The sequence below is a fragment of the Phodopus roborovskii genome, unplaced genomic scaffold (genome assembly GCF_943737965.1).
Source record: "Phodopus roborovskii unplaced genomic scaffold, PHOROB, whole genome shotgun sequence".
Lineage (NCBI taxonomy): Eukaryota > Metazoa > Chordata > Mammalia > Rodentia > Cricetidae > Phodopus > Phodopus roborovskii.
In genome coordinates this window covers 5,496,396-5,510,868 of record NW_026126648.1, presented here as the reverse complement: position 1 = coordinate 5,510,868, position 14,473 = coordinate 5,496,396, and the positions used below count along the sequence as shown (strand labels likewise).

The 14,473-nt window shown below is 44.9% G+C and overlaps 1 protein-coding gene across 2 annotated transcripts in view; it reads left to right on the top strand.

Moving 5' to 3' along the window:
* The window catches only part of Anapc4 (anaphase promoting complex subunit 4), a 28,279-nt gene extending 19,344 nt beyond the window's left edge, over positions 1 to 8,935 (top strand). The window contains exons 19-28 of one of the 2 annotated variants that reach the window (XM_051174096.1): positions 38 to 94; positions 1,912 to 2,005; positions 3,921 to 4,018; positions 4,571 to 4,632; positions 4,713 to 4,751; positions 4,846 to 4,947; positions 6,079 to 6,153; positions 6,835 to 7,008; positions 8,031 to 8,154; positions 8,550 to 8,935. In XM_051174096.1, the coding sequence (XP_051030053.1) occupies positions 38 to 94; positions 1,912 to 2,005; positions 3,921 to 4,018; positions 4,571 to 4,632; positions 4,713 to 4,751; positions 4,846 to 4,947; positions 6,079 to 6,153; positions 6,835 to 7,008; positions 8,031 to 8,154; positions 8,550 to 8,825 (1,101 nt within the window). In that variant the 3' untranslated portion in view covers positions 8,826 to 8,935. Of the gene's footprint in view, positions 1 to 37; positions 95 to 1,911; positions 2,006 to 3,920; positions 4,019 to 4,570; positions 4,633 to 4,712; positions 4,752 to 4,845; positions 4,948 to 6,078; positions 6,154 to 6,816; positions 7,009 to 8,030; positions 8,155 to 8,549 lie in introns of both variants that reach the window. The other variant, XM_051174095.1, reaches the window with a different exon arrangement.
* The last annotated feature ends 5,538 nt before the right edge of the window (positions 8,936 to 14,473 follow it).

Below are 14,473 nucleotides of genomic sequence, written 5' to 3'. Positions count from 1 at the left end.
TTTTAAACGTTAGAATTAACCTGTGTTCATCCTCCAGGCTCCAGACCTTTATAATCGGAAAGGAAAATACTTCAATGTTGAAAGAGTTGGTCAGGTATGAACACTGAATTAAACTTGTTTGATTTTTAAGAACTAACTTTTAGACTGAATAATGTTCATTTTAGAGCAAGTGGGAGGGAGTTAGGATGATTCAGAGGGAGAAAGGGAGGGATGAAATGATTATATTTTAATTAGAATGAAATGTAGAAACAGTGTTAATCTGTATTACCTAAAGTCTATGGGAATTACTATCAACTGTATTGCAGGTCTGTCTTTTTAGTGAAATGACCAAAACTAAATGTTACTGAAATAGTTGACTCAGAGCCCTTTTATACTCTGAACAGTTATTCAGGACCCCAGGCACTTCTAAGTCAAACATTAACTGTCCCGTGTGGGTATTATTGTTAGTATAAAAAGTATTTATTCATTAGAAATAACCCACTTGTCACTAATGTTTTAAAGGAGATTTACAGCGGCCTGGCCTTGCTTTATCCGTTAGCAAGTCTTGTTGCTGTCCAGCCAGTAGAGGACAGTTTAGGTCCCCGTTCACTTGTGTGCCCAGTCTTTGCTGATTTGGTTAACGCAGTTGAAGGATATCTGGACGCATACTCACTTATTCTCGGGACAGCAGGTGTGACAGCTTTGTCTGTGTCCTTTGATACAGTAATGCCAACCCCAGCAAGTGTTAGTGTGGAGTCTGAGAGTCTGTCAGTGAATCTTCCTCAGTGGGGAATGATCTTTCATCCATGCATGGCTTTATAAAATCATGTCTGTGGTTCTGTGAGGCCATAGATCTCCGCGGTGCTGACATCTTACAGTGAGGGAGTCTCCAGAAATTCCATTTCATTGGTCACAAGCTTAGTCAGAGATCTCTTTAATACCAAAGCTGGCAGACATAGCAGTGACAGGTACAATTTCTCAACTTTTAGTTCTTGCGTAAAAGTTTGCTTCTTTCTTAAGACAAAAGCTCACCATAACCCTTGTCTTGCCTTGAGCCTGTAGTCTTCCTGCTTGGATTGTGTCTGTGACATCACACCCAGCTCCTTGTTGTTTGGCTCACTTTATTTTCCAGAAGACATCTTCCTAATACCCAAGACGAATAGTTTTTCCTCCAACCACTCTTTCAAGTTGTCTTGTCTAACTTAAAACTGAAACAGTTCCACAAGTGCCTCTCGGTAGAGTAACTTTCATGTTCAGCAAAAGTGTTGTGTGCCTTCTTCCCAGTGCTGGCACATAGAATACTAAAGATCTGCACTCAGAGCCTGAGATTCAATAAAATCAGCACTTTTTAAACAGCGAATATGTAGGGCTGGGACTGCAGGGAGTGCCCGTTTATCTCGGCACAGAAGCCATGGCGATGAGAAGGGCATGTGATCTTGGGATTGACCACGCTGCTGTCGGTCTGTTGGATCCCGGAAGTGTCCTGAGAACTCCCGGGCAGGGGGTCTGTGGCCACACTCTAGAGTACATTGATAGCTGGCACCTATTTTAAAATATTTAAAATATGCTGGTGGAGATGAAGTGCAAACTTAAACTGTGATCTCTAACTTCATTGTGTCCTTTCTAGTTTACAGTTTGTTTGCTTGGCGTTGAGCAGATTTTTGTGCTCCTACTTTGTTTTTTGTCAAGACAGGGTTTCTCTGTGTAGCTCTGTCTGTCCTGAAACACACTCGGTAGACCAGGCTGGCCCTTGAACTCTCAGAGATTGCCTCCCGAGTGCTGGGATTAAAGGTGTGCACCAGCAGCACCTGGGTCCCCTCTCTTTAACATGGACTTGGAGAGTGTGGCGGTAAAGCGGCAATGCACTAAATAGAAAACACGTGACCTGGGAAGCTTCGTTCTGTACTGAATTTCAATGCTCAACTCTTACAGTACTTGAAAGATGAAGACGATGACCTCGTATCACCCCCTAACACGGAAGGAAACCAGTGGTACGACTTCCTCCAGAACAGCAGCCACCTGAAAGGTACGGCCCGAGCTTGCTGGTGGTCAGCTGGGACCGAGGCCTTAGTGCACCCGTTGGTGCTGGAGTGCAGATCTGCTGAGCGCTCTGCCTTGTTCGGGATGGTTCTTTATGTCCACTGTCTGATTGCAGAGACAGCAAAGTGACAGATAGAGTGTGATACGCCATGATGCATAGAAAACTGTGTGACACAGAGTAGATAGATGTGTTTCCTTTTCATGAGCCTGTCACAGTTCTACTTGAGGGCGTCAAAGTCTGGAGTAGGAGAGCTTACTATCCCCACCAGACTTTCCAGAAAGGCCAGGCCCCGGGTTGCCTGTGCCTCTGCCTGGCAGCTGCAGCTGCCTTCCTCTCTTCAGCTTGGAAAAACTCAGGTTTCCTAACTAAAAAAAAAAAAAATGCAACGTAGGAGCAGCCATGCAGGAGGTGAATGGGGTAGGGGATGAGAAACTGAGATTCTAGGCTCCCAGCACTCCGTGTTCCGAGTCCGGAGTCTCTGTAAGCCCCAGCCCGTGGGTTCCTTTGATGGAGATGCTATGCCATTGGTGATTGAACTCAGCCTCCGCCCCATCCCCTCCACCGGGGCTGGCGGGTTGAAAGTACAGCTTCCGATGAGTGTGCCTGCCCTATTGTGAGGCAGTCAGGAGCCTTCCATAACACCCTCAGGGTCTGAAGATTGATTGATTGATTGATTGATTTTAGGTATGTGAGTGCTCTGTCTGCATGTACACCTTTATGCCAGAAGAGGGCACCAGATCTCATTTCAGATGGTTGTGAGCTGCCATGTGGGCGCTGGGACTTGAACTCAGGACCTCTGGAAGAGCAGCCAGTGCTCTTAACTGCTGAGCCATCTCTCCCCCGCCCCCATTTAAGCATTTATTTATTTATTTTTAAATGTTTAGAGTACCTTTTACTAGCTGGGGTGTAAGGCCGTGTAAGGGTTGCCTGCAGAGCTGCTGAACCTTCAGAGTCAGGCTATTTATAGCTCTAGGAAGACCCTTCTGTTGCAGGCGGTTGTCTGAGCCTGCCAGCCCTGTTCTGTTTAATCTGTAAACTGAGAATGTGATGCTTGCTTACTTCATACAGTATTGTAAGCAACATTGACAAGAGAAAAAGCACCTCCCAGGGGCTGAGAGTATGGCTCAGCAGTTAAGAACTACTGCCCTTCCCACCCGGGTACCCACCCCAGGGCCCACAACTGCCTGTGACTCCAGCTCTGGCCAATCTGGTGATGCATGCAGTAGCACTCACATGTACAGACACATACGTGTAGACGTAATTAAAATAAACAGCAGGCGGTTTTGCAGAGCAAGAAGGAGAAAAAGCTATATCATATATCACTTTTTTGGTTTGGTTTTTTGAGACAGGGTTTGTCTGTGTGGCAGTCTAGGCTGTCCTGGAACTTTCTTTGTAGACCAGGCTGGCCTCAAACTCAGAGATCGCCTGTCTCTGCCTCCTGGGTGCCGGAATTAAAGGCGTGAACCACCACAGCCTGGCCGTATATCACTTTACTGATAAAGTAGACTTTAAAAAGTTAAAAAAAAATTATTTGTGTAGAGTGGTTTCATATTTCTCATTTCTGTTTTAACATCATAGTCTTTAAGATAACACTGGCTGCCCGTCGTCACCACAGAGCAAAGTGAGCTCTGTTCCTCCCTTGTTAGGTCAGCAGGAAAGCCGTTGGGCTTAGGTGAGGAAAGAAGTGGGTTTAGTAGCTGGCGGGGTGGGGTGGATGATGGGATGCAGAGGCTGTGATGGTTCTTAATGATACATACGCACACATATGTACATATTTGTATACATATCATAGCGGTGTAATAATTGCACCATGAGAGTCTCGGGCTGGTTCTGTTTTCTCCTAATCACTGCTTGACTACAGCTTGCTTTGGGTTTTGTCTCTGTTTTTGTTTGAAACCAGAAAGTCCTTTGTTGTTTCCTTATCACCCTCGAAAATCACTGCACTTTGTGAAAAGGCGGATGGAGAACATTATTGATCAGTGTTTGCAAATGCCGGCAGTAAGTCTGGAAGGAATGCATGTCTTATGTGGGAGACTGCACTATCTGGCCCACTTACGTAAAGTACCATAATAATAGCTGTTTGTTTGTATGTTACGATGGGAAGTTTCTTGTCGTTCATCTTGCTAACTCCTTAAATGAATTCTAGAAATGGGTTGGTGAGCGTGTTGGGATCTTTAGGAATTTGTTCACAGAAGGAGGCTTAGTTGTTTTTGAAGTTTTAGTCCCAGAGCAGGCATGTCTTGTTTTCAGTGCTGACTGAGGGATCGAGAATGTAGTGAGAGGTGAACTTTGATGTCCTTGTAAACCCTGTGTCTTTCTTTCCCATCGGTCATTACGGTTTATTACCTGGCAGGGTTTTTAAACAAGCTTTAATAGCGGTGGTCATATTTTCTGTATATAATTGTACTGATTGTGTCCTTTTTCTTCTTCCTTTCTGTCTCCTGTTGGGGGTGGGATCAGCGTTTTGGAGCATGCTGGCTAGACGCTCTTATCAATGAACTGCATGCATCCCACCCTTGGTAATTTGTTTTTAAATCTTACTCTATATAGGATGTAATTGGAAGATCGATGAATCAAGCAATTTGCATTCCGTTATATAAAGATGCTAGGAGGTAATTCTCTCTACCCATTGTGTACTGTAAGTTTAGCAGTGGTTATAGGTGTTCCTCATTTTCTTTTCTTGTTGTTCTAGTGTGGAATCTGCCCGTAGATTGCTAAAATTCCCATTTCTGTAAGTTTCTTCCCCATCCTGTGTTAACAGTATAACTGTGTTTTAACTTTAGGCAGCTTGATACCATATCCTGACATTAAATTTTGTTCCTTAGGTGGAATAATAAAACTTCAAATCTACATTATCTTCTTTTTACAATTTTAGAAGATTCAGTTTATAAAATGTGCATCTTAAGGAGACATACTGATATTTCCCAGTAAGTATTAATCTGAAGTTTGAAATTGCAGAGATAAGATTTTATCATTTTTTTTTTTAACAATTAACACACAGCATCCCTTCCAGTGGGTTTGTCTTTTTGATTCTGAAAGATTTGTCTGTGTTTCCCCCCTCCCCCACCCATGTGTTTATGTGCCTGTGTGCACAAAGGCCAGAAGAGGCCGTTGGACCCAGCTCGGACCCCTGGAGCTGGAGTTAGGGGCGGTTGTAAACTGCCCGGTGTGGGTGTTGGGAGCTCAACCAGGCTGCTCTGGAAGAGCGTTGATTGCTCTTAACTGCCAGCGGAGCCATCTTTAACCTGTCCCTTCATGACCTGATGTTTGTTTCTTAACTGTCCTCGTTGTAGTTTTCATATCATTTAGATAATAATACTGATTTAGAAACCTGTGTGATTCCTTCTAGATTGTAATGATACATAGATATTATATGCTGACCTTTTTTAGGGTCAGAACAAAAAGGGTGACAATAGAATCGGGATCCTATTGGAAGAACTTTTTGACATTCACAGCCATGTTTCTAGGTACTTTATAGACAGCTTTTCCTCCTGTGATAATAATGCCTTTCAGTGAATGGAGCCTCTGTCCACAGAAACTTACTTCGAAATTCTAAAGAAAAATCAAGTTCACAGCTCATTAGCATCTTAAATGGTGTTAAATCTCAGTTTAAAGGAAAGTTTTGAGGTTGAGATATAGCCATAGAGAAACAGTTTGGCCTTTCCAGATATCCTTAGTTAAGTGTCTGACTCCTTTTTTTTCTTGTTTGTTTGTTTGTTTATTTGTTTGTTTGTTTTGAGACAGAGTCTTACTATGTAGCTCAGGCTGTCCTGTAACACACTATGTAGATCAAACTGGCCTGGAAAGCAAGAGATCCGCCTGTCTCTGCCTCCCCAGTGCTGAGATCAAAGGTGTGCACCACCTCGCCCGGCAAATATCTAAATACTCTAACTATGAGATTTTTAAACAGGTGATTTATCCTGGGATATATAGCTCAATAGCAGCATTCTGTAGCAAAGTATGATGTTTTCCATCTGCGACTGCATCCCTTCAAGTGTTTAGGTTGCTGACTATCTAGTTGTTCCATAAATTCTTCTTTATTCCATCCTTTCTTGAAGATCTGTGAATAATGGGCTGATTGGTATTAAATTTGGGAGCTTCACATATGCTGCAGCTGAAAAAGTCAGGAGAAGGTGAGTCTTAACCTTGCTTTAGATGACAACATGGGTCCTGGGTGGGGTTTGTATATCCTAGTTATTGGGTAGGAGAGAACGTTCCAACCCCGCGGGAGTTTGTGTGTCCTTCTATGCTGTGTTTCCCTGAAATTCTTGTAAACCAAGGAAGTGATGTGGTTCAGGGAGTAGCTATCCTGTGAGACTGAAGCCTTTGAAACAGAACGGAGTGGAGTGATGTTCGTCTCTGGGGTTTTCTTAGGGTTCAGAACCACAGTAGCGAGCAAGCCACTGTTTTCCTTACCCGTTGTTTTTAGTGATACTTTGGAGATAGGTTTTTCCCCACATGTGAAGTCTTATTTTTCTCTTCAGAGTATGGCATGAGTGCCCTTCATGAAATCTTAGTAGACGTAAGGCCTGGCCATTGATGTCAGGTATTCTAGAACCGTGAACCAACTTCACAGATCTGTTTCCTTCTTTTCTCACGATTATCTGCTTTTAAGATTTGGTTATATCGGGGGAAATTAGTACAGAAGGTAAACTTTTAATAAAAAGAGACTAATGGGGTAATTACGGCGAGGGCCCTGTAGAGAATGTCAGTGTCTTAACTTACTTTTGACTTTGTTGCCAGCATGAACTGATCCATGTAATGTTTTCTTAGTAGTCACGATCATTTTGTTTTAGCAGAACATTTTCTTCTAGCACTTACAGTTGTCTAGACGCCCAGTTTTATGATGATGAAACTGTAACAGTCATCCTTAAAGACTCCATGGGACGAGAAGGAAGGGACAGGATTTTGGTTCAGTTGCCGTTGCCCTTGGTGTATAACAGTGAAGATTCCGCAGAATATCAGTTCACTGGGACTTACTCCACAAGGTAACTGGCGCACTAGTGGGCCGTCAGCCTCATGGGACGGAAGCCTCTCTGTTGTTTTGAGACAAAGTCTTGATATGTAGACCAAGATGGTCTTGAACTCACAAAGACACGCCTGCCCCTAGGATTAAAGGTGTGAACTACCATGCTTAGCAACTATATTTTGGTATATGTCAAACAAAGATTCTTACTGTTTAGGCATGCCAGGTAATAGATTTTTAGTTGGTGGGGATAACTATTAAGGCAGCTGAATGTAAATATTCCTACTTGATTTTTGTTTTGTTTTTTGTTTTTTTGTTTTTTTTTAAAGACAGAGTCTCACTATGTACATTTGTCTAGCTTAGAACTCACCACATAGACCAGGCTGGCCTTGAACTCATAGGGCTCTGTCTGCCTCTGCCTCCTGAGTGATGGCATTAAAGGCCTGTGCCATACCCCTCTTCTTATTTGAGACAGTCTCACTAAATTGCCCAGGCTGGTCTTGAACTCCTGTGTTATTCAGTAACTCGTGACCCTCTCATCTCACACGGCTCCACATTGCTGGGCTTACAGACCTGCGCGCTAGGCCCAGCTCACGCTGTGTGTGGTTTGTTTGTGTCGATGCAGACTTTGCTAGCTCCCCTGTTGCTTCTGTTTAACAGTTAATGAAGAAGGATCTCTGAGACTGTGGTACCTTTGTTCTATTTTCAAGGGCATTGTTAGCCTTAGTTTGTAGTGGATTTGATTTAGATTTGTATGTAGTGTTTTCCAGAATTAGGGCTTCAGTGTCCATTTTGAGAGTACATGGCCTGTTAAAGAGTTTAGTTGGCTCTGACTTTTTAAGTAGCCAGGTCCACTCTAATTTTAAAATGCACGTATTTTCTTTCTCTGAAAGAAAGTCAAACCCTAACCAGGGTGGTATTCTGTGTGTTTGGCATTGCACTGTTTTTACAGCCTGTCTTGTTATAGCTGTTTTGTGGTGGCTGCTAGAATTCTGTTGAGGAGGGAGGAGAGACGCCTTTTGACTTGCGGTTGTTTTCCTGTAGGCTAGATGAGCAGGGCAGCATCATCCCCACACGCACCATGCACTTGGAGAAGCACTGGAGGCTCCTGGAAAGCATGAAAGCCCAGTATGTTGCTGGGAATGGCCTTCGGAAAGTATCCTGTGTGGTGAGTATGCAGGCAGCTGGGGCGGGCGAGGGGGCACAGGGCGTCTGTGGAGCCTTCGTCAGATACGTGGTGCATAGGCCCTTTCTTTGAGCCATTATTGCTACTAATTGTAAGTATGTAGTAGCCTTGACCATTAGTTCTTATTCTAAGAAAGCTTACTGAATAGGTAAGGTAAAAATAACTCCGGGTTTTGCTAATCTTACAAACTGTTTTATGTAGAGGTCATTTTACATAGAGCAAAAGCTGAGTTGATTGGCTTATGTAGTAAATGACTAGGAATATAACTCCTGTAAAACCATCCTTTGATTTAAGCTTCTGATTTGAATTCTTTGGCGCAGAATGTATTTGTTAAGCCATTCATTTAAGCCCTATTCATGTGGTCTTGTTTGCATTAGTTAAGTTCAAACCTCCGGCATGTGAGGGTGTTTGAGATGGACATCGACGATGAATGGGAGCTTGACGAGTCTTCAGATGATGAGGATGATGATGAGGATGATGAGGATGAGGATGAGGAGGAAGATGAGGAGGAGGAGGAGGCCGGTGGGAAGCCCGTGAAGATCAAGGAGGAAGTGTTGTCAGAGTCAGAGACAGAGGCTCACCAAGACGCTGCTGCCCTAGACCCAGACATAGCTGTCAAAGTGGAGAAACTTGACCCTGAGTTGGACTCATGACCCAATGTGATTGCATGTGTTACTATGGCAACAAAAACATAGTGGGTGGACCAAGATGGTGTGGGTCACACTGAATTATCTGTGTAACAAAGAAATAAATGGTAAATTTTCATTTCCTTACTCCATTTCACCCTTCTGGAGGGTAGTCACTGTGGTAGATTTATTTCTTGCTGAGATTTCTCTTTCATACTGGGCAAAGCTAGCGTTTAAAGAAAACGCAAATTTGATCTGAAGAAAAAAGGACTTCTGTCAAAAGTTATCCTCATTATTCCTGTGAGGGAGCATTACCTTTGAATAGCCAGGGTGCGTATTCCTGTAATCTCAGCACTTTGGACACTGAGGCAGGAGGCTGAAGAAAGTTGAAGGTGAGCTGAACTAAACGTAAATAGCTGTTTATCCCTATATTGCTGCATTACATATGTTTTATTTAAATATTTCTTTGTATTATTGGGGGGGCGGGAGAGGGTTATGTAGAAATATGTATGGGAGCTCTCAAAGGCCAAAGGTGTCAGATCCCCTGGAGCTGGAGTTCTGAGCCTCCCAGCCTGTGCTGAGAACTGAGCCCAGGTCCTCCGGAATAGCAGAGGGCATTTTCAATTTCTGAGCCATCTCTCCTGCACGCGTATTTCATATTTAAAACCTAGACCTAATCTTTATATTCCCTTTCTAAAGTTTCAGGATACTTTCTAAAGCTTCTGAGATACTTGGAAAGTTTTAAAGTAAATTGTGTTGATTTACTGTAATGCTAAGCGAAAAGGGAAATGCTGCCTTATGATTTTAAATAACAAAACCCTGCTTGATGGCCATGTGCTCATCTTTCTTGGTGGTGTCCCCATTAGAGTTTAGTTCTCTCTGTGTCGACCTGGGTAGGGACACACAAGGTAGCTGTTCGGCCACTGGGAACATGAGATGTGCAGGCCAACTACACATGACTTGGCTTTGGTGAAAATAGGTGTGTCCTTCCTAGTGCTCATGCCTCTAACAGAATTGTATTCTCGCTTGACTTTTCAAGAGATTCACTGATAAACCAAAGGGCTGCCTTAAACAGCTGTAGGCAAGATGTGTTGATAACCAGATGAGAGAGGGCTGCTATGTCGTTTAATAGGTTGGTAGCTCACAATGGGCGTAGAGTACTGCTAAATAGGAGATACAGCAGCTCTTTGTTTTCAGGCTTCTGTATAGCCTGAGCAGGGGAGTTACCTGTGCTGAAGTCCCCAGTCCTCAAAAAGAAACCGAGTCCTTTAATACGAACTTGAGAGAAATGAGAAGAGAGGCAGTAACCCAGATTCCCTGAGCAGCCCCTTTTCACTCAGCATGACAGTAAGTAAAGTTCCTTCCTTCCCTCTGCCTTAATCCTCACAAAAAAGGTTCCCGCTGCTCCCCCTGTCTCTCACTTCCAAGTGATTGATTAGTTATTTGTCCTTTGCTTCTGCTGTCATCAGCCTCGCCTGAGCTCATCAGGACACTTGCGCTCTTACGGGATTAGGTATCTCAAAATGGAAGCGATTAGGATCTTTTTAGTTGTATTTGGGTGCTCTCATGGCTCTGACCCGTGCACTTTGAAAGGAGAGCGGATCGGAAGCCAGGTGCAGCACACTCCAGGCTGGGAACTTCAGAAGACACCCTCCCATACCACACCGCACACGAGGCAGCCTTGAAACTGGCCAGCTTCTACATAAATGTCTTGATGGCCAGTCAGGGTTTATAGTAGAATGCAGAATGTTTTCAAGTAGATTTTACAAACAGTAAAAGTTAACTGTCAGACAATGTGCAGAAACAGCCGACTGCAGGTGTGTGAGGCATTATACAGGGAATCCATTGCTCACATTTAGGTAAATGTGTCCCCTTGGAAGGACCGAGGGGACAAATAATCAGATTATTTTCAGAAAGAATTGTTCTTTCAAAGAAGCAGCTGGTTCCTTACTAGCCGGGAATCTTCCCACACGATCTCAGTGTCAGTTTGTAAAGACCTTGGTACATGCACAGCCGATTGATTCCTCTGCTTCCCGCAGATGTGCTGAAATCCCCAGGCTTCCCTAGAGCCAGGATCGCTTCACATCTGTGGGCATCTATCCAGCTGCCCTTTGAACTCGACTTCCTAACTGGGGGAAATGGTTGCTGTTAATGCTTTCCCCATGCATAACCAATTTGAACTACTGTATCCAAGTGAAAAAATGTAAACTGAAGCAGATTATTTTTACCATTACTTCGCTTTTTAAATTTTTCTTGGGATTGAAGATCAGCATTTGACCACTGAGCTACATCAGCAGTTCAAGTATTTTGACTTTTAATATCAAGAATAATAACTTCAGCATTGCAGACTGTCACTTCCTTAGTATACAGAGCTGCAAATGCTGAATCGCACCTAGAATTCGGTGAACGAAACTGGAGTGGGAGGAAGGGAAGGGTTTACCAAGTACCATGACTCTACTGCTCCAGGCTGTTCCGGTGCGGCCTTGGAGCTTGAGGAGGGGTAGGTCCTGGTGCCACCGGCAGCCGCCCTCAACAGATCAAGTCACATAACGCACCCACACTCAGAGGATCTGGTTCCGTCCCGTGCAGGTTCCCCAGCTGTCAGTCCAGAGTCCGTGATCTCACACTAGCTCGAGTCAGCCGTCCCTGATCCTCCTCCCTCTCTTCTACTCAACTCCAGGAGCTCAGCCCAGTGCCTGGCTGTGGGTCCCTGCTTCTGCTTCGATGGTGACAATTAGGGTAGTCACTGATCTGATTAGAGGGGAAGGCCCTTTCCAAAGTATCCTTTTAAAGTATTATATATGCATGTATATGTGTATAGATATTGCTGGGTGGTGGTAGCGCACGCCTTTAATTCCAGCACTAGGGAGGCAGAGGCAGGAAGATCTCTGTGAGTTCAAGGCCAGCCTGATCTTCTGCGTTAGTTCCAGGACAGCTTCCAAAGCAATACAGAAGAACCTTGTCTCTAAAAATAAGCAAACACACACAGCACACGTCACTGTACCCAGTATTGGTGGCTTCCTCGTTCTTGTGACATCATACCCCAGAGAAACACCTGGCTGGAGCACACACTGCGTGCAGACAGCCTGCAGAGAGCTGACACTAGCCCCAGACACCCACCTCCGGGGCCCACTTCACAGTTTCTTGCCATGAGGGTCCTACAACCTCACTGGCCAGCATCACTAGCTAGGGTCTAAGTGTTGAAACTCTCGCTGACCAGAAGGACATTTCACGTCTAGACTAAAGTACCCAACTAGAAATGTGTCAAGTAGTTAATTCTAGGAAATGCACTGTTAATATTGTAGGGTGATCATAGGTGTCTTTACGTTGCACTTTATTTTCTTATTTCTTCCCAGACCAGGATTTCTCAAGCAAACGCTGGCTGCTCACTTCAGAATTGCCCCAGTTAGTGAATCCAGCTGCAAATATGGATTCTACTTTGATCCTACACACTCAGCATATATGAGCGTAGGGCCCAGGGCTACGCCATGATAAATTCTGGCTTTTGAGGTTGAGAACTACTTTCTTTGAAAGCTGTCTTTTTAGAAATTAAGTTTTGTAGTTATAAGAGCACGAAGTCGCCTTTAATCTCAGCACTCAGGAGGCAGAGGCAGGTGGATCTCTGTGGGTGCAAAGCCAGCCTGGCCTACAGAGCTAGTTCCAGGATAAGCTCTAAAGCAATACAGAGAAACCCTGTCTCAAAAAACAAAACAAAACAGAAAGCATGAACGGCTTCCTTGCAGACACTGAAAATTATTTTTTTCTTCTTAAGAAATGATCCTAACTGGAAGTTAATTACGTATGCAAGATGCTCACACATCTATAAATCTGTTTAAATGACTGAGGTGTAATTGTACCTCAGCGCTCTCTATGCATTGCAGCATGTAGAAACGAACCCCTGAGGGCCCCATTTCAGTCCTAACAAGATTATGTTCTGATGAGTAGTGGATGCTGAGCTGGATATGTATGGTCATGCTGGTAATAAGCCATTACAGTTCATAAATGTCACCTTTCCTCTGGTGTGTGCAGTCAGACTGAACTTGGCGCCTCAAGACGCAAAGTGTAATGTGTACTTATTGTTGTAGGGATGATAAATCTGCCCCACGACAAGACGAGATGAATGTTTACTGGCTTGTTGTGGTTTCAGCGCTAAAACACGGAAGCAGGCCTGTTATTTGCATGGCCGGCCATCAAATTTACAAGGTGCGCCTATCATCTAAGCCTAAAAACTTTAGGGACAATTTTTCTTCGTTTCTGCATTCCTGACTCCTGTTAGCGAGTGAGCATTATTGTTACATTAAGTTGTACTTCTTTCCACGGCTTAGATGGTAAAACCGGGTACTTGGGAGGTGGAATGAGATGAGTGGGCAGTGGCTATAAACCATACTTGTCTCCGCAGACATCGCAGGACGCCTGTAAAACTTGCAACAAGGCGGGCGCCTCCTCCTTTTCTCTGCGTGTGACAGGAAGACGTGTGAGGGTCAGGTGCATGGGGGTAAGGTCAGCATCTCCGCTCATCTGTGGGTAGCAAAGGGATGGATGCTCTGTAGCCCTATACACTGCGGGACCGTTTTCTCCTCTGCAAGAGGAGAGATGGAAAGAGACCCAAGTGACTGGTCGATAGGTTCCATCAGGCTAGAGAAGTCAGGCATGCGAAATGCTACTGGGCCATGAAGAAAGTAAAGGTCAGCGGGCTTTTACCTCAGGACAGTTACACAAAGTGGTAACGTGGATAACATGCGCAGGAGTGCTGTGGGCAGATTGAGATGAGGGAACGGGACTGTGGGCGGGTGGGCAGCTCTTGCTATGGGAGGGAGACAAGCAGAATTGTGGCCAGGCACGACCGTGGGCGTTAGGGAGCGTTTTGTTAAAAGATGGATGATGTTAACACCTGTATCTCCACCAATGGAAGGGACTCTCCGAATGGAGACAGTGGCCACTCTCGGGAAAGGGGACTCCTAGTTTCCAGAAGGGTTAACACTGACAACGATGAGTTCAGTCTCATGGCAAACCATGGGGTCTCTTCCTCTTGGCAGGAAGGACTCATGAGGACAGATGCTGGCACGTGGTTCTCGAGTGGTGAGTGCAGTTTCCTCCGTGACATACTGTGGTCTCACTGGGAGGTTGCTGTGTTATAACACTGTCCCCAGAGCCAAAAGCCCAGCTGTACCTCCCTGCAACAGACTCCCAGCTTGTTGACTGTTGATGTCCCTCCATGGGAGGCAGTGGAGAGGGGCGTGGGTCCTTCACCTGAGCATCCAGCTGTGCCTCTCCACAAGTTGTTCAAATGTCTGCCCTAATAGCACGAGGTCTGATGAGGTACTAGAGTATATTAGGCTAGGAAGCGGTGAGGAGGCCTTCCTCTGGGCAGCGATGGGGACAGCATTAACGCTGGGCGAATTTTTCCAGTGGCTGCTTTGATGGTCACCCACACTCCGGTCATCCATGCTCTGTAAATAAGCTGAAGGAACTCATCGGTAACCCAGAGGAGAGTTGGTCAGAATCAAACTTCAGTGTGTCCCTGGGACCTCAGGAGGGGGAAAAATGGATGGCCCAAAGTCCCCTCCTCCCCCCACCTCCAGGACAAAAGTTCTCACAGCAGGGGTGGAGAGGACAGGTGTGAGAGTCACGTTAGAAAGGTGACATAAATTCCCCGAGGTGTGTTAGGTCCACCA